The sequence below is a fragment of the Melozone crissalis genome, unplaced genomic scaffold (genome assembly GCF_028551555.1).
Source record: "Melozone crissalis strain CALT ecotype California unplaced genomic scaffold, PUWL_Pcris_2 ptg000068l_1, whole genome shotgun sequence".
In the NCBI taxonomy this organism is placed as follows: domain Eukaryota; kingdom Metazoa; phylum Chordata; class Aves; order Passeriformes; family Passerellidae; genus Melozone; species Melozone crissalis.
In genome coordinates this window covers 14,917,815-14,942,560 of record NW_026535846.1, presented here as the reverse complement: position 1 = coordinate 14,942,560, position 24,746 = coordinate 14,917,815, and the positions used below count along the sequence as shown (strand labels likewise).

The window sequence follows — 24,746 nt, the reverse complement described above, 5'->3', positions numbered from 1 at the left end:
GGCAGCAGCGAGGGAGCGCGGAGAGAGCGCGAAGGGAGCCCGGAGCTCGGTTCGGCTCGGCGCGGATCGGATCATGTCGCCATGTCGGAAGTGAGGAAGTTCACGAAGCGGCTCAGCAAGCCGGGCACGGCGGCCGAGCTGCGGCAGAGCGTGTCGGAGGCGGTGCGCAGCTCCTTCGTGCTGGTGAGCGCGGGCAGCGCCCGGCAGGGGCCGCGCCCCGGCCCCGCTCGGCGCTGGGCGGCGGGAGGAGCCCGGCAGCGCTGGGAGCGGGCAGAGCCGGGCAGGGGATGCGGGGAGGGGAAGAGGAAGAGGGCCTGGAGCCAGGGCAGAGCTGGGTCGGGGCTTGGCAGAGCCGGGGATGCGCAGGGCGCGGCGGGGCAGGGTTTGGGATGAGGAGGGCGCGGCTGGGCAAGGCAGGGGATGCGGATCTGTCTTTGGGGTGCCCTCCGTGTGTGCCGTGCCGTGCCGTGCCGTGCCGTGCCGTGCCATCCCACCTGCGCCGCTCCGGGCCGGGAGCATCGCAGGGCAGCGGCGCTCGGTCCTGGCGTGGGGCGGCGGCAGCGGCGGCAGGAACTAACGGGAACCGGAGTGCGGGGCACCGAGCGAACAGGTGGCGGAGTAACGGGGTGCGGACGGTGTGAACCCGGCACACGGACAGGGCAGCACTGAAGGGCACGGCCGGGCAAGGCGGGAGGCACAGGCGCTGTGAGCCGGGAGCCCGACAGATCCCGATAGATGCCGGGAATCGCGCTCAGGGGTCTGGGGTGAAAGTCACACGCGTGGTCAGAGGCGTGCGTTTGATCCCGGCATGTGGGATGCTGCAGCAGGTTGTCTTTGTTGTGCTCGCAGCTGTGCGAACGGCAGCGCTGCGCCTTGGGAGGATGCCGGGGTCAGCTCCCAGCTTCCCAGGGTTTGTTGGATGTGTTTCACTGGTGCTCATTGAATTACTCTAGCGTGTGATCAACTTTGACCTTGACTTTGATGGAAGAAAGGTTAGGCAATGGGATATGCAGAAAGTGCAGTACAAGTTCTGGAAATAATTCCTGTTAGTTCTCTGCTGTTAGATTGAATGGCACGTGCTGTTAAATAAATTGAGAGGTTTGAACATTTCTTCTAAAAAACTGAGTTTTCTTGTAAATTTACAGATTTCTAAGCCTGGAAAAAAAAAAAAGCCATGGTAATAATCTAGTCTGATTTCCTCGTGCTAGTTTTTGCTGATTATGTGCAGTTGTTTGGGGATTCTTATGGGCTTCCATGTGATTTGCTTTCTCTCTTTCAACAACGCACAGGGACAAAGGCTTTGTACAAGCTAATGGAACTTCTCATTAAAAATAAAATTACATATACAGGACCAGAAGGGCTTTGGTATCCTACATGCAAATGGTTGTGTGGCGCCCGTGTCAGGTTCTTTTTCTCAGAAGGGGAAGGGATGGGTGGGACTGCAGATGAAGATAAATAAAACCTTGACAGGAACCCAGAGGAGCGTCAGAGTCTGTCAGGCAGCCACTCTTTTTCTGAGCCCCTCTAGGGTTTCATTGCCCACGCTGTCCCTGCCAATTCTCTCTCTCTCTGGCAGGCAGATCCCCAGAGCTGCTGTGCTGCCTCGTGTGTTTGCAGCCAGGCACCAGAGCAGGGTGAGGGCAGGTGCTCCTGATCCAGGTCCTGGCAGAGGCTCCTGCGTTCGACAGTTCAGCAGCAGTGGATAAATCCCAGCACTTCTGCATCACTGGGAAGGGCCACAAGGCACTGCAGTGATCAGGGAGCAGGGAAGGAGGTGGCACAAGCTCGTAGGATGGCATTTTGACTTTCCTCAGTGATTAAGGATGCGGTTTCTCCAGCAGAAAGCTGGCTCCCCTCTATCTTCTAGTTTGTCATCTTTGTGACGAAGGGATGTCTGTGGTTGTTGGGAGGGTGCAGAGAGGATCCTGAGAAATGCTGGTGGGGAGTGGTGGGGTGAGGCCGGGACTGAGAAGTCGCAGTTCCTGATCCTGTTCCTGAGGTGAGTCTCAGTTTTGGTGCTGATGGTGCTGAGCAGCTGCAGAGCTGTGTGAGCACCTCCCCATCCCATCTGCCCTCTGCTTGCCACAGCCAGTGTGGGGCAGGTGGAAGGGGCCAGCATCAGGACTGGGGTCCCTCACCCTGGGGCAGAGCTGAGCTCAGGGAAGCAGAGGGTGGCCAGAAGGTACACGGGGAGTAGGAGTTGGTGTTTGATAACGGGGTGGAGCAGGCTGGCAGCAAGTGATGCTCTGTGCACCTGGATGCCAGGAACTGGGACTTTCTGAAGCAGTCTGGAATTGCACTGGAGCCTTTGCCTGGCAGGATCCCATCCTCTTCCTGCATACTGAACAAAGCAAGTGAAATTGAGTTAATAAAAACTATGTGAATAGTTTAATATTCCCTTGGTCATCTTGTCAAGTGCCTTGACTGTCTGCCTGCCTTGGGGCAATCACAGCTGAAAGCACAGGAATGGTAGCCTGAAGGGGATGAAGGGTGGTGGGCAGAGCTAATGCTGCAGAGCCCACACCTCCATCCCCAGGAGAGTGGGCACCGTGGGGCTCTCTCAGTGTGTTGGGTGAGCTCAGCACTCTGGGCATTCAGGGCACGCCTCGAGACAAGGAACTGTCTGGAGTAAGAAGCTGTTTGTAGTCAGTGAATGAAATGCCCATAAAAGAAAACATCTCTGAGGAAAGCTTTTAATGCCATGGAAGTGGTCAGCTTGTCCAGAGCCACAATTTGTGTGTTTAAGGAGGTGTCTCTCTAGCCAGAAGTGTCCAGCCTGAGGATGTCTGGTACAGTGTGGTTACAAAGCTGCTGTCTTGCAGGAGCAGTGAGGCCCATGCCATCTTATTTCTGTTCCTGGTTTTTGATTTATGCCTGTCTAGTGCAAGGAGAATATTTAGGTTGTTGATTTTGGCAGGGCTTTGCTCCTTTGTGCCTGTGGAAGGGAAGCATTGGATATGGTGGCAGTGAGGGGAGCCTGTCCCTTTCCAAGGTGTCCTGGAGTCCCTGTGTCCACACTGTGCCCTTTGGACCAGCTGCTAGGATGCAGTCAGAGCTGCTCCTGTCAGGGTAAGCAGAGTGGAAGTCAGCACAGGCTGTGGAGGGGAGCTTGGGGACACTGATCCCTTGTGAAGCACAGGGAAGGATGAAGAGCCTTCACCCGGGGCTCCTGTTCCTCTCACTGGGCTGCTGTTCCCAGCACCCTGGCCATCACTCTGGCCTTGAATCTCTTCACAGACAGGCTGTGCAGGGGAGGTCTGGGGAGGCACAGTTCAGCAGGAATCCCTTGAAAGCAGGCACAGCCCTGCTGGGAGTGCCGGGTGCTGCAGGCAGCGCTCTGTGGGAACCCTGCTTCTCTCTGTGCTCCTCTCTGCACGAGGCTGCAGGGCAGATTGTATCAATTTCAGCTTTGAATGCTCCCTGATGTGTGCTACTGATTACAACTAGGGATGCAGTTTGGGCTGGCTAATTGACAAATAATGTCACTGTTTAAATAAACACACAAATTTAGTGGAAGTGTTTGTTGGCAGGTGGGATAAATGACACGCTTGAAAGGTAAAGGGGAATTTTAAGATTAGGTTAAAGAAAGGAGCAGTCAAAGCCCAAGTGTGATAACTTAAACCATTCTTAACTGAAAGCTGACCTGTTGGGGCACCAACAGTAAAATGCTGTGTTAGAAGGGAAGCTTCAGAGCCAAAGTGCTGATGGTAACTGGGAGAGGCATCTGGGCTGGAGCTGAAAGAGCAGCCAGGGACCTTTGGCAGTGCATGGAGATGGGTGATTTTGGCTCAGACCTTCAGTGCAATCTCCCTCCTCCCATCCTCTGATGTTGCTGAGTAATAGTGGGAAAGTCGAGCAGCAAGGAGGAGAACCCTGCTGGGGGCACTGCTGATGGGGAGCTGGGCAGGTCAGACTCTGGCCAGCAGGATGCACTGAGTGCTCAGGTGGGCAGGCCTTGTTCTCATGGCAGTGCCTGTGCCCCTCTCCTGCACCCCAGCTGCAGCCCATGGAGGCTGTGGGGCATTGCAGAGCTGAGCAGTTTGAGCTCACGTGTGTGAGTGAGATCCTGGCTCTTGTGACACTGCCAGGACAGCAGCAAGGGCTCTTCCTTCTGCCTGAGGACCAAATCAGCTGCACTTGTTTGGGTGGAGGTGAGGCCAGAGCTGAGACCCCCTGTGCCTGCCCTGGCTCTCTGGGTGTGCTCAGCAGCTCTGTGGCCCTGCAGGGAGAGGGGGCTGTGTCTCAGCCCTGTGCAGGTTTTCCAGAAGTGTCATTCTCTGTGTCGTGACAGGGAAATTAAAAGTGTGGGAGGCACAAGATCAGAGCAGCAAGCGCTTGACAAAACACAGCTGATGCATTTTCCCACAGTGCTGCCAAGCCCAGTCATCTGGTGGCAATTCTAAGTCTAGCACAATTGCTCTGATTTTCTTTAGATCATTTCTATACGGTTTGACTGAAGATGCATTTACTGCTTTGCCATGAGGATTTTGGAAAGGGTGCAGAGTCAGACTATTTCTGAGAAGGAGCAGCTGCAAAAGATCAGCCCATGCTGGGTCAGCCAGGCCAGGGGAGCATCTCTGGGTACCCCCAGGGTGCCACTCACAGGTCTGGGCCAGCAAATGGCAATGGGAGAGCCTCTGCTTACAAACAACTGTGTGCATCCTTGGCACCCAGAGGAATTCAGGGCAAGTGTCTGCTCTCTGTGGTGTGCTCCCTGTGAGAGGGTGGGCAGCGTGCCAGGAGGAGATGGGTTTTGTTTGATCCTGGCTGGGCTGGGCTCCTATGGGTGGCTCAGTTTCAGTCAGACACAAAAAGGAGATATAAAGCTCCTTAATGGTGATAGTAAGGAGGTTTTGACTGGAGGCAAAAAGGCATTTTGTTCTTTTTGTGGTTTTTTTTTTTCAGCTTAAACTATATTATTAGTGTCTTGATTTATGCTCATGCTGAGGAAATCAGCTTTCTGCATAGAATCCTCTTTTAATAAGCTAAATTCACTTTGATCAATGTGAAGCCTTTTTATATGCAGCGTTTGTAATGATCTTGGCACCCAAGAGAGAGAGAATATACGCCTGTTCCCCTGGGGGCAGCCAGCATGCTGTGTTTGCACAATTTACATAGAAAAACAGACATATATGAGGCACGAGAGGAAACTCTGCCCCTGTCAGTGGGCGGGAGCTTTGCTGTTGGTGTAAGCAGGGCAGGGTTTGCCTGCTGTGCCACTGCTGACTCCTGTGCAAGTGTCTGAGGAGAGAATCTTGTTCACAGGGGCTTATTCGAGAAAACACTTAAAAGCACTGTTAAAATGAATCACATGCTTTCCTGACCCAGGGCTCCCTGAGGGGCTGGGCTCAGCCCAGGGCTGGCCAGGTGTGCCAGGGACGTGGCTGCGTTTGCCCCTGCCTGAGCACACACCAGTGGTGGGGTGGATGAAGGGCATGGCTTGGTGGAGAGGAGCAAGGCTCCAAGTACTCTCTGCAGCTCTGTGGGGACAATCTCTGGCTCAGCTCCTACTGATACCCATCCTGAAGAGATGGAGCAGTTCCTTGCTCTTCTGAGTGCTGAGGTCTGACTGGTACAGGATGAGCTGCAGTCCATGTGTCCAGTTCTGGAGGTTTTTGGAGGCAATGACAAGCTTTTGATGGGTGCAAAATCTTATCCTTCCCAAGGCATCATTCAAATGTTTGTGTCCTCCTGCCTGTTACAGGAAAGCTCTGGGAAGACAATGAAGCACCACATTTGTTTATCTCTTACCACATTTTGCTAGCTGGGGCTTTAGCACTCACTGGGCAAGGCTGAAAGTGCTGAGGACAATGCCATGGAAATGCAGGTGTCCCTGCACTGGCAGCATCTGCCCCAGCCCAGCCCTGTCAGTGCAGTGAAATGCCTGGAGCAGATGGTTGGTGGTGCTGCCTGCAGCCACTGCCAGCACTGCAGCTGGGATTTGTGCTCTCAGAATCCAGAGAGGGGATGGCTCCTGGGCTTTGCTTCAGCCTGTCCTGGTATCTGGAGGTATTTGCAGGTATCTCCCCGAGCACCAGGAGCATTTGAACCAGCACAACCTGCTGTAGTGTGTAGTATAGCATTATTTTCTGTATGCAGCTGGGTGGCTCTTTCATCATTTCACTTAGCCCTGTGCATGCTGATTTATTATCGCTAATGGTGAAAAACTGCACAAAGCTTTTGACATTTCTGTGGCCTGAGAATGCAAGTCAGGGTCACACACAGCAGCTGAGCAGCAGCAGCCAGGCCTGCGGTACCACGTGTGCTTCAGCATCCCTGGTTAATTGGCCTCCTCACTCCTGCTGTGCAGGGAAGAACACAGTAGTTTCTTATACCTTTGTGGCCATTGCTGTCATCTTAAAAATGCTGGAATATGTTTCCCTGTCACCAACTCTTCCATCTCTTTCATTCTCTTAAAAGTATAAATCAAAGCTCTCCCTTGATGGCTCCTCTTTCCTTCAACACAGCCCTGACTTATCTTTACAGCCTTTCCCTGCCTCCTGCTGCTTCTCTAATGGGGTCAGGGCTGCTTGTTCCTGACCCCTTTCTCACCCCTCTCTCTCACTGAAAAGCAGTTTCTTCTCTCCCCTATTAATATCTCCTGTCACAGGACTGTTCCTGGGGAGTGCTTGCATCTGGAAGGAGACTGTGCTGCTCCACAGCATTCCCCACTCCTCATCTGCCCCTGCCTCCATGCTGGGTGACATCCCCACTGCAGCCTGGCCTCTCTGTCCCCTGAGCAAGGGAGAGATGACAGTGACACTGATACCCTGTGCAGTGGTGGGAGCTGGTGGTGTCAGGGTGCTGCACATTGCCCTGGAGAGCCATCCCAGCCATGTGGGACTGTGTTTTGGCGGTGCCAGGAGCTGGGTGTGGGCTGGGCTGCAGTGTCTGTGTGTGGAGCAGTGTCCTGCAGCTCTGGAGGGCTTACAAGGGCAGCTGGCTCCCTGTGTGCCAGGTTTTCCTTTCCCTCTCTTCCTCCCTAAACTCTCCCTTGTCCTATTGGATGATGTTGCAGTTGTTGGGATGGTTTTATCTGGGGAAGCTTTGGGGTGCTTCTTTGACAGCTGCACTTTGTCTGTGGTTGGGTTGGAGCCTCCAAAAGTCCATCCCCTGCAGAGCCCATCCACAGCCTCCCCTGTTTGCTGGGGGAACAGAGTTAAACTTCGCAGCCCCTTTGTACCTGTATCCAGTGCCTGCAGCCTGAAAATGGAGCAAGATGAGGCTGAGACAACTTCCTGAGCTGCTGAAACCACCCCTGACAAAACTGGGGTTTGGCTGTGCTGCTGAGGCACCCAAAACTGCCCTGGGACTTCCTGCCCTGCTCTTCCCCTCTGTGCTCCGTGGGCCTGCACTGTCACACACATATTTTCTGAAAAATCCTTTTGCCAGGATTTTTTCTCCTGAGAAGCTGAGAGGCCTCAGAAATGAAATGTAAACAATGATTATCTGCTGCTGTGGAATGTGGCAGGTGCATCTTTGATTGGTCTCATGTGGATTGTTTGTACTTGATGACCAATCACAGGTCCAGCTGTGTTGAGACTCTAGTCAGTCCCAAGACTTTACTATCATTATTTTCTAGCCTTCTGATGGAATCCTTTATCTTTCTTTAGTATAGTTTTAATATATAATTTTCTTTTAATATAATATATATCATAAAATAATAAATCAGCCTTCTGAAATGTGCAGCCAAGATTCTCATCTCTTCCCTCGTCCTGGGACCCCTGTGACCACGACCACACTGGACAAGTGTCCTGCCCTGCTCCTGGCTGTGTCCCTGCCCCAGAGGGGTGGGATGGGGTGGGAGTGCTCCCCTGCTCGCTCCCCTGCTCGTCTGTTCTCTGGCTCAGCCCTTGGCTCAGCCCTGCGTGCGAGCAGCTGCCCAAGAGAAAAACAAGAGTTTGAGACAGACAGGAAAGGGAGGGGCTCTGCTTATGTGCCATTAATTGCTTTAAGATGTTCTGGAGCTGGCTACTCTGGATTTGGATGCTAAATATAAAACTGATACTACATAAATAAATGATGGAATACAAGTGACATCTGAAAAGCACTTTGGGATGTTCCAGCTAAGAACCTAAATAAATAACATGTATTATTGTCATTGTAATTACTATTTTCCTTTTTTAGCATGCCTGTGTTCCAGAATGCTTTGAGAAGTCATATCTGGCAGAAATTCAGTTATCCCATAGAAGCCACTACCCTTTTGCCAATTTCTATCAGCTCTATTATTTCCAAAGGAGGAAACCAGAGCTGTGACGTGTTTGCACCTCTCTCATGCTCTGCAGCAGATGCTCAGCTGGATGCAGGTGCAGTTTGGCTGACCCAGAGCTGCCCTGGTCCCTCCCTGTGCCCCTGGAGGAGAAGGGCTGGGTTGGAGCCAGGCTGTGCCTGTGCAGGCAGGGACTCACAGGACCCCAGGGGCTGGCACTGCAGACCCCATGGCAGAGGGTGCTGAGCTGTCACTGTCACACAGCAGCCCTTGGTGATCCTGAGGAGGGTCAGGCACAGGGACAGGCGTGCTGAAAGCAAAATGCTGCTCCTGATGCACTGCCCTGGGCAGGGACAGTGCTGGATCACCTCAGGTGTGGTTCTGCACTTGTTCAGGGTTTTCAGAGGTGGTGTGTGGAGGTGAAGTGCAGCTGGGCTGGAGTGGCAGCACTGCCTTCGCAGCCACTCACACTCGGGCTGTGAACTCTCACTGCTCCATTGCAATGCAGCTGTTTCCTGGGGCCTGTTTGCTTAAGTGATTATGCAAGAATCTCAAGCTTTCAGAAAAAAAAAAACCAACAGTGTTCCTGCCCCTCGGCTGCAGAACTCTGCTTCAGAATAGGATCTGCTAAAGGCTGGGAGCTGTGGAGTCCATTTTTGAGTAAGTGGAAGGAAAATGAAGAGTCGTGCTGATTATTCTGGTTTCCTGTATTTCTAAACCAACTTGTAGACACTTCAAGGCCTGAGTTCATTTTATTTGACAGGCCTAATAATGACAGCTAAATGTTTGCATGTCTACAGTGACATCAACTTTTTGACTATTTCTTCAAGCCCTCTCCAAGCTGGTGTCTCACACCAATACCAATACAGCAATGTGTTGCTCTCAGGGACAGCAGTGTGACTGCAGGCACTTGTTTTTTCACTGGGAAGTGGGCATTGCATTGGAAAAGGAGACTTCCACCTTACAAAATACCCAGAACCCGGGTTCTGGTGCCCCCCAGGGCCGTGGATGCAGGAGGGGAGGGCTGTGGTCGGTGAAATGCTTTTGCACAGAACTTGGGCGGGGTGGAGGGAAGCACAGGGGAGGGGGCTGGCTTCTGATTCGAGCTTTGGGATGGAAAGAGTGAGTCATTTCCACTGCTGATGTTTTCTTGCAGGGTGCCAGGGCTGTGCACTCATCCTCCCCTTCCCCACGAAGGCTTTTCATTTCTCTGAGAGCTCCTGGGAGGTGCAGCCATCTCCGTGCAGTGCAGGGAGGATGTGGGGCACAGCAGCCTGGTGCTGGCTCTGCACTCAGAGCTGGAGCAGGGCACACACTGGCACAGAGTGGGGTGGAGAGGGGATGTGTGCACTCTGAGCCAGACCCCTGTCTCATGAGAGCCCTGGCAATGATGTGCTGCTGTTCAGGAGGCTGCTGTGCTGCTGCCCGTGGAGGGCTGTGCACAGCCTTGCTCTGAGCTCTGTGTGTGTTGGTATGTGTTTGTGTGTGTGTGTGTGTGTTTGTGTTTGTATATTTGTGTGTGTATGTGTTTGTGTTTGATCTCATCACTCCCTGGCAGGCCCCTTCTCCTCACCAATTGCTTCTTCCCTTCCCGGTTGCCCTGGGGCTCCTCTCCTGCCTGCAGTGCCCACCTTCTCTGCCAGCCCCTCCTGGCCTCCCTGACCCCATCTCCTGCCTCCCACAGCTACACAGCCCAGCTTGGCACAATTCTTGCTTCCCATGATGTGGCCCCTGCACAGATGGGTAAAGCCTCCATTCTCCATTCTGTCCTCTCCTGCACCACCTTGGGCCAGCTCCTGAGCCGTTTCCCTCTTCATTCTTCCCCTGCTTCTCCTCTTTCTGGTGAGGTTTTCCTCCCTTGCCTTTTCACAGGATGCTCTGTGTGTTTGCATGCCCACCTTACAGCCCACCCCTCTCACCTGTCCCAGGTGCAGCCCTGGTGTCTCAGTGTTTTGGTGTCTTCAGCAGAGCCAGAATTCCTGTCTGGACATTTTTCTTGTGTTTTTAAATTTCCTTCTTTCTGGCCAGTGTAAAAATAGTTTTGGGCTGCTCATACCCAGCTTTATGGACTGCTTTTCATCCTTGAGCTTTTGCCATTGTGCATCTGCTGTATCCAGCTGCGTGCTGGCTTTGCAGCAGGCTCGTGGACACCAGCTCCCCATCACCTGCTGGGAGCTGCCTCATTGCCTCCCTGCTGATTTGTTCCCAAAATGTGGCTTTGCTGAGAAGCCCAAACCTGCTGGCAGCCCTGTGTTGTGGCTGCTGCCATGTGTGCTGACTCACACTGTCTCCCTGCTTGCCCTTCCTCCCTGAGCTCTGCTCCCACCTCTTCCCTTCCCTTCTGGAGTTTGGAATGCAGAGTCCTTGGGGCTCAGGCTTTATTCTGGCTTTGCAGAGGTTTATGGCACTTCGATGAACATTGGGTGGCCAAGCCCAGAGTTTCTGGGTTTTCATTATTCTTTCTCATGCCCAGCAGTCTGCAGTGATGACTTCTCTGAAGTGAATCTGAGCTTTTGTAAATTGAGCTCTGTAGCCTTTCTGCAAGCTGGAGTGAGAGTGTGTAATGGGATCAGATGGCAGTGCAGGAGCTGGGGGTGGAAAAAGTCACAAATGTGATGCTAAAAGGAAAAAGCTCTTAAAGGCCACACAATGTGAGTTTTCCCTGACCTGATCTTTGAATCCCTGGCTGTGGAAAAGCTTTTCTGTGGATAGAAATTGCTCATTTCCACATGCCCATATGGTTTGCCAAGTGAGTTTGCTCAGTTTCCAGGCATCATTTGAATTCTCTCATGTACAGTCAGGTTTCTTGAGCAAAATAAAAAAATGGGGGCTTCTCTCTGCTGTTTTTGATTGTGCACTGCAGTGGGGAGTGATCTCTCTGCCCTGGAGTGTTGCCAGTCTCAGAAGTGATGTGATTTTAGCTGTGACAGGTGTGTCCCAAGGGTAGTTGTACACCTCCACTTCACCCTATTTTAGCTTTTCCTCTCATTTTCTGTGCATTTCACTTACTTGGCCCTTTGGTATTTAGTTTAAAATTTGGGCTTTTGCTTGGCTTTCATGTAAGTGCATTGCAGGGTTGCAACAGGTGAGGCAGCAAACAGATAGCTGTAAAATGGGGGCTGAGTTTTGGGGAGCAGTTGTTCAATCTGAGATAATGCAGCTACACACATCCACGTGACCTGTCCTCTTCCTCCTCCTCTCTTCAGCTGCTCTGAACAGCAGCACTTTAACAACTCATCCATTTGTGTCTCTGGCTGCTCTGGGGTGTGCAGCACACGCTGGGCAGGGCTGCAGTGCTGAGGGTGGGGGGACAGGCCCGAGCAGGGGCTGCTGAGCGAGCAGGGGCTGCTGAACGGGCTGGGGGTGCTGAATGTGCAGGGACTGCAGGGGGAGGAACAGAGGAAAGGATGCAGAGCTGAGGGAAGGGGGGAGTGTGTGAGTGAGTGTGCATGAGTGTGAGTAGTGTGCAAGAGAGTGAGTAGTGTGCAAGAGTGTGAGTGTGAGTAGCATGCAAGAGTGAGTGTGAGTAGTGTGCGAGGGTATGAGTGGGTGTACGCAGCTGTGCGTGTGAGCGAGTGTTCGTGTGTTTGCTCTCTCTGGTGGTTTCTGCCCTGGGCAGGGTTTGTGCTCAGCCTGGCTGGGGCAGTGGCACCAGCACAGGGACAGTGGCACCAGCACGGGACAGTGGCACCAGGGGCAGTGGCACCAGCACAGCGGCCCTGGGCCTAGCCAGGCACTGAGCACAGGGCCCCTGTTTGGGTTTCCCTCACTCTGGGCCCTCTGTGCTTGTGCCTGGCCAGAGGCAGAGCCGTGTGTTGGTGTTTGGGGCCTGTTCCTGTTGTTCAGAGGCAGAGCTGTGTGTTGGTGTTTGGGGCCTGTTTCTGTTGCAGGAATCCCTCTGAGTTTCCTGTTCAATGCCAGCAGCTCGCTCATGGTGGGTGCTCCATACTCCAATGGAGGCTCCTGCTGTGCCTGTGCTGCTGCCCCAGTGCAGCCTGGTGTCCCTGCTGGATGGGCTCAGCACACAGCCCTGTGCACACTCTGTGCTGGCAGAGGACAGAAGGAGCAATGTGTGTTTTGGGAACAGGTTGGTGTTGGGGGCTTCAGCCTGAGGGATGAGTGGGCTTATCTGGGAGGGTGCCCTGCACTCATGTTCTGTTTTTTAAAATCATGCTTGTTTTTCCCTGAGGTATTTCACTCGTTTTTATCCAGCACAGTGAGCTGCAGTGCTTTGGGCTGGGCGCTGCTGCTGGCTGTGCTCAGGTGTTGCATCCACAGGAGCCACAGGAGAGGGCAGCTGAGCCCAGGCTGCCCCTGCTGTGTTCTCAGGAGCATCTCCATGCAGTGTCTGCTGCCCTGGATGAGGAGCTGCTGTGTGTGCCACAGAGCAGGGTGCCTTTGGCAGCGCTGCACGTTTTTTCCTGCAGAAATTGATTGATTTTGTTGCTGGACTGGCAGCATTTCTTTGTGCTTGGGTATTGGCTTCCCCTGTGGAGGAGTTTGTGGTTTCTAAGACTCTAATTACTTTAGTGTAATAGTTTTTCCTCTGCTTTTGTAATGACTTTGGTGGGTGCCATCTGCTGTTGTGACAGTGCTGGGCAGTGTGAGCCTGGGGTACCCTTCAACCTTCAGGGAAACTAAGACTGAAATCCCATTTTCAGCTTTATCTCCAGCCTTTCTGGGCTGATGGGAGTGTCTGCACTCAAAGGGTCAAAAGGGCAGCAGATATTTGGGATGGCTCCCTCCTTACCCCAGGGTCTGTTTGCAGGACCCAGCCTGCCTGGCCCTGCTGGGAGCCTGCACAGTTGAGGGTGGAGGGAGGGGTTTGTTTCCTCGATGGCAGGCAGGACCCACATCCTTCCTTCAGCAGCTGCTTGCTGACAAACAGCTTGACCTACATCCTCTGGATTTGCCTCAGACACAACAGACAGAGGGTGGTGTGCTGGGTGTGAGCATGGTCAGTGCTGGGCTGCAGGGGATGGACACGGGGCTGCTGTGTGCTGAGACAGGGAACTGGCACAGCCTGGGGCTGGGTAGCTCTAGGACTGGATTTCTGACAGCCCCAGAGGAGAAATGCCTGTCTGGGTGCTGCAGAGCCCTTCTGGGTGCCAGTGCACATCCCTGCATCCCTGCATGTCCCAGGGCCTGGCACTGCTTTGTCAGATATAGATCACAGCCTGCACCACACGTTTTTTCCAATATCATTACATCCACCAGACTAGAAGGGCTTTATAATCCATAACCTTTATGGATTTTTTTTTTTGTATTTGTTGTAGGCAGTGCTCTATGAGTTTCCAAACATTTTGTGTGAGGATCTGGGATGCTTTGCAGACCTTATCCTTCAACTGCCATTGAATCCCACCAGGATGACTGCCAGGACTTTGTCTTGCTGGTCATCAGAGGTATCAGATCTAGAAAAGAAATGTCATCAAAGCCCCAACTTTTTAAAAGGAACAGCTTTAGAAATACAGCCCCAGTTTCAGGACCATGTTCAAAACAATAAAAGGACTGAAAATAATACAGTGTGATTGGAAGGTCTGCATTGCCAAAGAGGTGTGGAAGGCTCACAGAGGGACTCTAATTTACTGTCACAGCTGCTGCAGGGTGAGGTGAGGGGGCCTGGTGTGAGTTCTTGGGGTCATGGCACTGCTTTAACCCAGCAAGGCTGCTGAGCTTTGCCAGGGTTGCTGCAGTGAATCAGAGGCTGGCAGAGCTGGGTGCCTGTCCTGTGGGGCCCTGCCTGCTGTCGTGGGCCTGCAAATGGGTGTCCTGTTAATTCACATTAATTTGCAAAGCTCAGCCGACTTTGAGAAGTGCACAGTGCTGTCCTGAAATAAGACTGGTGTTTCAGGTGATTAACCAAATTCAATTAAGCAATTAATGAGCATGAGACTGACTGAGAGTAAATGAGCTCCTTTTCTCTGTCTACCTGTTGGGTATTTCAAATTCCTGTTTTTCAGATAGACTCTTTCTTTTCTTCATAAGTCCCTTACAGCTCAGGTCTTGGATGTAGAATCAAGAAGTTCTGTGTGCAGTGGGACTGGCAGCGTTTGTCACCCCATTCCCAAATCCCTCGTGGCTGAGGGAGCTCCCTGGATGCCCTGGCAGCCAGCCTGGGCTCTCTGCTGCCTGACCTTTGTCTTTTTCACTGGTAATCTGAGGAGTGTGAGGGTCCTTTACTGTGCAAGCAGTAAAGCAGTGTTTTCAGGGAGTGATTAAAAAGGGAACTTTTTCAGATAACTGAGCTAATTCATGCTGGATTTCTGCAGCATGGAAAGGAAACATTTAAATGCCAAACTGTCTAAGGCAAGATGTGTTTCATTAATGCATGCCAGGAGCCAAAGGCACAGAACAGGCACGAGACCTTTGGCTAGGATTGGTTATGGAAGAGCAATGTTGACTTCCTTGCGTATCTCAGTCACAGAAAATATTGCGTTGTGTGGACTCCCAAACAAGCTGGTGTGGCTGTTTATCCAGTGGTTATACAATGCTGAGCTTTCAGTCCTCATTTGAAGCTGCTGGTTGTGCTGTGTTCAACAAGAGACCTTGTACTGGTCTCCGCTTTACTCCAGTCATGGTGAGCAGTTCATCCCAGAAAAGCCATTTTCCTGGAGGGTAACATGTGCTGCTCATGGGTAAACATCTGATGTCCCTCTTCTGAGAGGAGAGAGCCCCAACTCTCCATGTTGTCCTGCAAGGATGTCCTGTCCAGAGGCACATGGCACCACGTGCTGCTGCAGGGCCTTCATGAACACTGTCTGTGGCAGGGCCAAGCAGCAGGATTTTGGTTGAGGTTCAAAACAAGACAAAGGTGATGGGTCATAATTTGATTCCTGTTTTATTGTGACCACTCCTCTACAGAGTCATTGGTTGGCTTTTGGTGTGTGAAGTTTGATTTTCACAATGCAGTGCTGAGAGCCTGACTCTTGCTGATGAAACCTGAAGTCAGGCTGGGCAGCTGAGATGGCATATGCCTGCTTCAGAAGTTGTTTTTCTCATTTTACTAAGTTCTGTGTTCTGGACTTGTTACACAGACAAAATAGGTACAATAAGGAATGTAATGAAACTCTCCTAATAGTTTTTGCTCGTGACTCCAGGGATTTTTGGAGAAGTTCCTCTTGCTTCCCTGAAATGTGAGTGAGAATAAAACTGTGCTCTGGCCTTTGGCTGTGTCTGGGCTGCGATTTATGGAGAGGGCTTTCCTGTCTTTCCAGAGCGATGCTCTTCTTCCTTCCAGGGGCTGAGATTCCTGCTTTGGCAGTGGTAGCTGCAGCCTTGCTCTCCTCATTCCTAGGAGAGCACAGCTCTCATTGCTCCTCAAGCAAAGCCAGCCCTGAGCTGAGCAGAGCCAGTGCAGGAGCCTTCCTGTGCTTCTGCCAAGCTGTACAGATGAGCTGCTCAAGCATAAAGATGCTGGATCTTGCAGCTGTTAAAGAGAGCTATGGCCTGTCCAGGAAGCTTTCTTGCTCCATTAGGAAATTAGAGACTGTGCTGAGACAGAGCAGCACAGTGCTTTGTTATTCCTATAGCTTATTGCTTCAAACTTAACCCTTCATCTCCCTCTCTGCAAAACATGCTCATCAGTGCTTATGCAGCACAGGAGCATCAGAGTGCTGAGTAATGGGCAGTTGAGTGGTCATAAGTTTGAAATTAAGCACAAGATGTTAGTTACTGGTTATTTTAGATGCTACACATGTGTAATATTTTTCATAATCTGTTTTTCCTGCAGGAAAAAACGAAAGTGGTGGAACCCCTGGACTATGAGAACGTGATCCTGCAGCGCAGAGTTCAGATCTACAGCGATCCCCTCCGGGACCTCCTGATATTTCCAATTGAGGATGTGTCTGTGAGTTTGCTCTGGCTCTCTCCCATGTTTGAGGCTCACTCCTCTCCTGTCTTGCTTACCTTGGAAAATTTCCACCATTAACCACATGTTAATTCTGGCTGCATTACTGACACATAAAGCCCAAATGACCCACTGGTGGCTTAGGCCCACCACATTTATTTAAAGTGAGTGTCAAGCCCTGAAGATGCAGTTTGTGCTGAAAAAGTTCTCTTTTCCTGCAGATCTCCATCATCAGCCGACAGAGAAGGACTGTCCAGTCAACAGTGCCAGAAGATGCTCTAAAGAAAGCTCAGAGTCTCTTTGTCAAAGAGGTAGGGACAAAGCCCATGTGACACCTGCCTTCAGCCCTTGATGGCCCTTGGACAGGATGCTCAGCTGTAGCTCCTGATCTGCAGCATTGCAGCTCCCTTGGTTCTCCTTTGTGGGCATCCCTGCCCGACCCGCTGCACAGGAGAGTTCTCACAGGTATCTCATGTACAGAGTGTCCTTGCAGTGGGTTTTGCCAAGGTGTGGGCTTTGCACCACCTGCCTGACAAGGGGATCCACAACCTCCCTGGAGCATCTGAAGTGCTGTGGAGCTCTTGTGAAGTGCTGCTCTCCAGGACCATTCTCTTCAAGTGCAAGCAGAACAAAAAGCAGTGGTCGTGTGGAGTTAGATGCGCTGTGTTTCTGAGGACAGAAAACTTTTGCCTTCTGGAAAACAGTCTCCTCCCAAATCACTACTCCTTTTTTAGAGCCTTGGAATGATGTAAATCCAAAATCTGTAGCTGTGTGGCAGGCCAGATGCTGTGTGATTTTTGTCTCTGTGCTGGAAAGGTTCCTTACGGAATTCTGCATTGCTGCATGAAGCAAGTGAAGCAGCCTTGCCCACGCCCTTCCCGCTCGTGCTTACCTCACCCTGCAGTGTGTAACCTCTCAGATGGTGCTGGGCTTTGTTGTGCTTGCTGTAGCTTTCTGAGAGCTGCATTGTTTTCCTTTCAGTGCATTAAAACCTACAGCTCTGACTGGTTCGTGGTGAACTACAAATATGAGGAATACTCAGGAGACTTTCGGATGTTGCCATGGTAAGTGTCGTGCTCCCTTGGAATGCTGATGTGTGATCACAAGCCTGAGCAGGAGCAGTGTGCCCTTTCCCTGGTGCCTGTCCCACGAGCAAGGTTAGAGCCAGAGGTTTGTGTTTCCTGCCATTGTCCCCCAGCTGTGCCAGGGAGGTGCCCACAATGGTGTGTGGTCAGTGTTTCACATCCCACCCTCCAGTGTGTGCCCACACCCTCTGTTTGGGATGAGGACAGACTGCCGCCCAGAGCCATGGCAGGGTAAATAGTGTTGGCAGTGCCTGCCCAGGAGCCTCATTGCCCCACTGGGCTGATGTTCCCTGTGTGCCTCACACAGGCCAGGCAGATTCTCCTTGTGCCCCAGCACAGGAAGGGTGATGTGATGTTGCTGCTGGTGCTACCAGTGCTGGGGAGTTGTGCTTGGAAACGCTGGGCTGTGCCAGTGCTGTGCCAGTGCTCCCAGCTCCAGAGCTAATTGGGTTTTTCAGGCAGGCACATCCATCTCAGATTTCTCTGGATTGTTATTTCCTGTGTGGTGGCGCCTGCTCTGCTCACTGCCCACACTCTGGGCATGTCTGGACCCCTGTCCAGGCTGCTCACATGCTGGAAGCTTGTTAAATGCTTTTCTTCTTAATTGGATGTAGTGGGTGTGTTCTGAGGGTCTTGAGGGGATGTGAAGCAGCGATGGAGTCATACTGCTGATCAAATAATGTTAAAATTTTTGAATAATCTTGTAGTCTGATCTTGCTTCTTTTTTTGTAAAGATGGAAGATAAACCAGAGTGCTCTCTCTTTGTTCCATAAAAGCAAGTCAGCAAAAACTCTGCAGAATCAAGAGCTAACAAGAGAAAGCTAATTACAGGCTGCTTGTGCCTAATTTCCATGAAACGCACTCAGAACTTAGCTTTCCCCAGCTGCAGGGAGCTGTAGGTCTCCTGCAATTTATCTTCTGTGCTCTGTAGCCTGCACTTTGGCTGCTGCTTCTGGATCCAGCATCAGCTGCTGGCTCACACAACCCTCATGTTCCATTCATTAAACATGAAAATGTGTTGTGATTTCAGCAAATCCTTTAGGCCAGACAAGATTCCAAGCCATGTGTTTGAAATTGATGAAGACTTTGAAAAGGATGAGGTAAGGAGAAGGTTGGTTTTTGGGGTTTTTTTTTAATGTATTCCTGTTAAAAAGAAGAAATACATTGAGAAGTTAATTTGTGTTTAATTAATTCAGTTCATAGGAACAGTTTTCTGGTGAGTTGCTTTCTACTGTGAAATTGGGATCAAAAGTGAGGCAGTGATTTATTTCAAAGTATGACATGATAATCTCTTGGAGCCAAGGGTCTCCTAAGTTATCTGCAAGATTAGTTATGTTTCTCATGGTTTTTTCCCTTGAAACAGAACATCATAGGAAGAGGAAAAAAAGGAAGCCAAGTAGTCACGAAGGAAAACTCTTCATGTCCAGAACTAAAACTGGGCAGTCTGTTTTTCAACTACACTGTGATTCTGGGGCTCTCCTCTTGGAAAGTTTGTGGTTTACCACATAATCAGCAATTTTTCATCAGTCACTTTGACCCACCCTGCTGACAGTGTGTCAGTCCTGCTCTGCCCATGCTGTGCCAGTGCTGGGAGGTGTTTGCACCTCTGGAAGGGGATCTTTGTGCTCAGCTGGCATCAGGGAGCACTGGCAGCCCTGGAGCTCCTCTGAGGGGTGGGCTGGGGGCTCTGCCAGCAGGGACATCTCAGAGCTGGTGGTTATTTTGGATGGTGCAGATGCCATGTTTCCTGCCCATGAGTATCACATGTGCTACAGAAGGGACAGGCAGTGTTTTTCTGTTTCAAGTACCACGTGGAGATAAATCCATGCACATGATATTAGGAAGTTTTTGTTTACAGAGGGAAGCCTGGTTTAGCCCAGCTGTTTAAAATTCCCATGGCACCAGTATGTTGCTGCTGAGAAATTACAGAGCAAAAGGGAACTTTGTTGCAGAGCTGAAGATTTGGAGGGGTTGTTTCTTGCACATTTCTCAAATTACTGGAGTATGTCCCAGCACACCTCAGATCTGGACTGCATTGGCTTCTTTGTAAATGGAAATGTTTTGTCAAGTTTGGCCTTAATCTTTTTTTAGCTGTGTTGTTAATTTGCATTACATCAGTAACTTGAGGTGGTGCCTCTTTTAAACTATCAGCTCTGGGCTGGAGACATTGCTATGCACTGTTATCAGCATGCTTCCAGAAAAGCAAAAGGACAAAAATACTCTATCAAAATGTGGAGACCTTTCTTCTTCTGGCCAGTGTCCCAAATCCTCAAACAAGAGAAGTTACTGAGGTTTGTTGTGGAAGAGTATTGCAAGTGCTTTCACAGATGTTTTGAGGTTTGTATCTTTTGGCATGCCTGTATCTAAAGGATTCTGTTACAGTTTCCCGACAAAGCATTTGCATTAGAATTGTGTAATGGAAATTCAAGTAAAAGAAATCTCTTGATTAAAAAAGGTGAACCACTATAAAGGAGAGATCATGGGTTGTTTTACCCAGGGAAATAAAGCATCAGAAAATTTACTCTGGAAGTTGGACATGGAAAGAGTGAAACCCTCCCTTTGGATGCTGCAGGCTCTGTAAAGCAGCTCTTTCATAGCTCAGCAGGGCAGGCTGGGGCTGCCTCTGCTGCTGAGTCACTGGGAACCCCAGGGTGAGATTTTTTCATCACTTTGGGCTCTCATTTCCCTCCCTTCCCAGTGGAGGTCATGGTTAGGTGTGAGTGGAGAGCCATTCTCTCTTTTTGGGACCATGGGACAGGAGCAGGTGGAACCCATCTGGTGTGCCAAGAGCAGCCTGGTTGGGTCACTTGCAACTTTGTGGTTTGGTAAATGTGAAATCAGCCAGTTACATTTCAGTTATTTTACTGGGGTTTAGTGGTTTTTGCTGAAATTTAAAATATGAGGATGGCAAAAGGATATGACAGGAAAAGTTCAGAGTTCTGCATTTTGCAACTTCCTAAACAGACTATCTTGAAAATTTCCATCTTCCCTGTTTTGAAATCCTACATAAGAACCTGAGGCCTCATTGCATAATCACTGTGCAGCTCTATCAGAATAGATGTAATCTTTCTTTTTTAAGAGGTGACTCAATCTAGCCCGCTTTACCTCTTTATTGGAAAGGAATATCCCTGATGTTTTATTTTATTTTATTTTATTTTATTTTATTTTATTTTATTTTATTTTATTTTATTTGTGATGGCACTGTATGCATAGCTGTACCTGTTGCACATGCATTCTCATGTCACTGTATTGCTGTAGCTAAATGGTATTGCTTTCCAGGGTGGACAAATTCCTTTGTCCAAGAGGAATTTCCTGTGGGAAGCAGTTACCTGACCTCTTTTTATGGTTGTTTGCTGTCTTTCAGGACTCCTCTTCCCTGTGCTCCCAGAAGGGGGGCGTGATAAAGCAGGGCTGGCTGCACAAAGCAAATGTCAACAGCACCATCACTGTTACCATGAAGGTGAGTTTGGTGCAGTTACTGATGAATGAGATGAAGCTCAGGCCACATCTCCAAAGCTCCCAGGAGCACAATGGCTGGGTTTGGGTTGGGATGGGATCTGCCCCTCTTGTATCCCATGGTGGGCTGGAAAACCCAGCCTGGCAGCAGTTTCTGACCCTCCCCTCCCCAGCATGTAAGGCTGATGCACGTTGAACCATGACAGGCAAGCTGACCAAAAGGTGCAGCATGTTCTGGTAAAGCAAGATTGTTTTGTGGATGAGCAGCTGAGGCCCAGGAAAGGAAACAGCTGCCCTGCAAAGACAGCTTTCTGAATTTACAGTTTCCTTGCTGGTTGGAAACATGTAGAGAGGCCAGCTTTAAAGTAAAATGATAAATCTTTGCTTTTAAGGCAGGGGTGATATTACTGCGGAGATGTAGCATTACTGACCTAAAAGCAGCAGCTGCCTTGTCTCCTGTTCTCTGCTCTTTATAATCCAGTGTGACATTGCTCAGATTGTGCAGAGATTTTGAGTAGTTCCTCCAAAGGTTTTTGCTATGGCAGTGAGCAATCTGCAGTCCCACCATGCAGCTGCCTTGTCACAGCACAGAGAGATTGCTGGGGAGTTTGTAAGGATATGTTAAAATAATCTCCAAAAGCCTAACTGTTCCAAGGCTTGATTCAATGAGTTATGCTTCCAGGGGAAGTGGAACAGGACTGCTCATAGGGCTAATTTTAATTTGAGTTTTAAAATGGGCTTGGAGGTGATAGACAGAAAAGGATTTTCTGATCCTCTGCTGTTCCAAGCAAGCTTAAAGCAACATTTTCCCCTGAAACTTCTGGAGGTGGTGTCACTCATGCTCAAAGTAGTTAGTTGGGTCTGTTCTAGCCTGAGCCTCTGCTGGTGCTGGTCTCAGTGCTCTGCACCTCAGACCTGCCTTTCAGAGAAGTTACCTGAACTGCACTGGCTTCAGTTCAATTTATACAATCCAGGGTCTCCAGTGAAGCTCTGATATCAAAGTACTGAGGATCAGGAGCTGTCCTCTGAGCTGTGTCTTGGAGCCAAGGGTCTCCTAAGTTATCTGCAAGATTAGTCATATTTCTCATGGCTTTTTCCCTTGAAACGGAAGGGAAAAAGGAAGAGGAAAAAAGGAAGCCAAGTAGTCACTAAGGAAAACTCTTCATGTCCAGAACTAAAACTGGGCAGTCTGTTTTTCAACTACACTGTGATTCTGGGGTTCTCCTCTTAGAAAGTTTTGTGGTTTACCACATAATCAGCAACACCTCTAAGGCACGTGTGAGGAAGCTGAGGACTTTGGCTGAAGACTTTGGCCATCTTCAGCCTTGCCACCACTTGCAGAGGCTGCTGTGGTGTGTCCATCTCGCCAGTGCTGGTTCTCTGCCTGGCTCTTGGTGTCTCACACTGTTCTAAGTGTGTGCAGAGTGTGTTCTGTGTAGAGCTGAGCCACAAGCAAACTCTCATTGGGCTGCAGCTGCCACCCTTTATTTCAGAGCACCCTTTCCTGTGCAGGGAACTGCCCTGGTTTGGCTCAGCTCTCCCTCTCTGGTTTGCAGCGTGGTTTGTTGGTGGCCTGTGCTATAACCACAGCACCAGGATTGTCCTTCTCTGTCCAAATGCACTTCCCCAGCTCTCTAGCCCTCCCTCTGCCATCTCAGTGCTCACCAGCAGCGCCTGTAGCCTGATCAGAGGGGATGTTCCCTCTGCTCATAGGTTTAGAGTATTAATTTCATCTTCTGACAGTGATGTCTGACAGCAGTGCTTGCACAGGGGGAAGATCACAGAAAAAGTGTTTGCTGTTTGATTCTGCATTTGCTTTTGAACAGAGTTCAGCAAATGCAAACTGTTTAGCATGAAATCCCATAACCACAACAGATATCAACCCTGTAATATCTAGAGAGAGATCTGTCATGGGTTTCTGTAGCATCCACTGCCAAAATTCCTGAGATTGCTTCAGTGAAGTGCTAAATCAGTATTTAGGCTGGATTAATGCTTCACATCCTTGGCTTTCCATGTGTCTTCATGCTCTGTTGAACTAAAGGTTTAGTTAAATCTTATAAAACTTAAAGCTCAGCAGCCCGTGGAGCATCTCTACAGCTAATTATCATCCAAATGAGGCCAGAGGTTACTCTCAGAAGGGATGGGTTATGCTTCAGGGCACGAGGCTCCCTCCCAGTTCTCTACAAGCCAGGGGGTTTGCTGAACATGTGCTGGTGTCAGTAATGATAGAAACAGGAAATTTCTTGTAATCTCCCATGTGGCATGAAAAATGCTGTGTTTATTCATAGATCTTCCAGGTAGACAGAACAGTAGAAATCCTTGCAGCGCTGCTTGGCCTGGCTTCCTTCATGATCCTCCTCACACAGATACCCAGCAACAGTGAAATGCATCCTGCTCCTTACAGCATATGGTGCTACCACAATTGCTGCCAAAATGGTCTCCTGAATTATAGTCCAGTAGCTTTAGGCTGACAAGCGTGAAGAAAGGTGTTCAGAGATACTGGAGAGCTTTTTTTCTCTTCATGAAAATCAGAAGTACAAATACAGGGACAGTTCTCCTGAAACTACTGCTTTTTGATGTAAGAATTGGACACTAAGCCAAAGCCACTTCATGAAAATAAGTTTGTATAAAAAAACCCAAACCCAAAGCCACAAAAAACCCAAGCAGTTGAATGGATTGCATTGTCCCTTGGCTTGCATTTGAGTGCTAGGAATTTCCACACGTCTGTTCCTAAGTTTTCCAGACAATTGCTTTGTAAGTCTGTATGAAAAAGGCTCTGGAAATACCTGCTTTAGGGTGGGATGGATCTTCAAGTAATGTGCTGATCTGAATTTACTGTGCAGCATTGCTTTGTAAAGGTAAATGAGGCTGGAGCCAGCTGAGGGATGAGCTGGAAGCCCTGGGGCATTGCTTTAGATGGCAAACTTACAATAACAACAAGGGCATTAAAATTAAAGAAGATGATGGAAATGGAAATCTCTCTTTGTAAAAGCAAGCCATATTCAAATGGGTGAATCTGAGCACTCCAGGGTCAGCAGTGTTTTGTGTTACAGCCTTTTCTCAAGAGCAGGGAGGGCAGATGTGGAAACCATGGTTTGTGATTGTCCCCCAGCTGAGTGAATACTTGCCTGAGCAAGAATTTGTGTTTTTACAGGTATTCAAGAGGAGGTATTTTTACTTGTCACAGCTCACAGATGGCTCCTATATTCTGAATTCCTACAAAGATGAGAAGATTTCAAAAGAATCCAAAGGCTGCATTTTCTTGGATGCTTGCAATGATGTGGTTCAGGTAGGTGTCCTTTCTGTGGGGCTCTGCATGGATTTATGGATTGCTGGCTCTGAGACAGGCAGGCCTGCTCTCTCGAGGTCTGAAGGCATGGAATTGCAAACTAACCTAGAGCTGGCCAGCTGAACTGATCAATAGGCCAGTGAGTAAATCATATTGCTTTATCTGGGGCACCTTCCTCCTCTAATTGCTGCTTGCTCCAGCTTCTTGTTTCTTATGCTATGTCTTGGTAAGTCCGTGCAAGCAGGTAATCCTTTGGAATTCAGGACATACTCAGGGGCCATAAGGTTTTAGGAGCAGGTATTTGTACAGGACTAATCCTGGGATTGCTTGGTTGTGCTAGAGTGAGGTGCAGCAGTGGATTGCTGCTCTGCCTTCTGCCCTTGCTGTCTCTGCAGAAGCTGCAAGCACTGAGTGTGGTGCAGGGTGGCTTAATTTACCCCAGTGGTTTGCTTCAGCATGGATGAGTCAGAACTGTGAGTTCCCATTTATCTTTCTGAGCACAGTAAAAGCAATAATGCACACACCTCAGTGATCTATGGGATGTACTTCCCAAGTTGCATCAGATTGGCCTTGGTTTCTGGTTGGAAAATGCTCTTTAAAGGCCAGCACAGCTGCAAAAAGCTGCAATGTACCACTTGCTTTTTAAAGATAGATGCCTCTAAGTGTCCTAGAGTGCAGCATTACTTACCATGCCAGACAAATCCAGTTCCTGGCTTCTCTGGGCAAATATTACAGGTCTGGTGACATCAGAAAGCGCATGTTCTTGCTCCTTGGTGCAATGTCTGTGCTCCAGTCTGTCTTTCCTTCACTCAGAGCAGCTGGCCATGGACCTGTGCACTGCTCAGGCCACAAAGCCCTCTG

General features: G+C 49.9%; 1 protein-coding gene across 6 annotated transcripts in view; it reads left to right on the top strand.

The window, feature by feature from the left end:
• The window catches only part of DOCK11 (dedicator of cytokinesis 11), a 77,367-nt gene continuing 52,621 nt past the window's right edge, over window positions 1-24,746 (top strand). For all 6 annotated transcript variants that reach the window (XM_054289358.1, XM_054289357.1, XM_054289361.1 and 3 more), the window contains exons 1-7: window positions 1-183; window positions 15,939-16,055; window positions 16,277-16,366; window positions 17,037-17,119; window positions 18,171-18,240; window positions 20,505-20,600; window positions 23,751-23,885. In XM_054289358.1, the coding sequence (XP_054145333.1) occupies window positions 82-183; window positions 15,939-16,055; window positions 16,277-16,366; window positions 17,037-17,119; window positions 18,171-18,240; window positions 20,505-20,600; window positions 23,751-23,885 (693 nt within the window). In that variant the 5' untranslated portion in view covers window positions 1-81. The remainder of the gene's footprint in view (window positions 184-15,938; window positions 16,056-16,276; window positions 16,367-17,036; window positions 17,120-18,170; window positions 18,241-20,504; window positions 20,601-23,750; window positions 23,886-24,746) is intronic.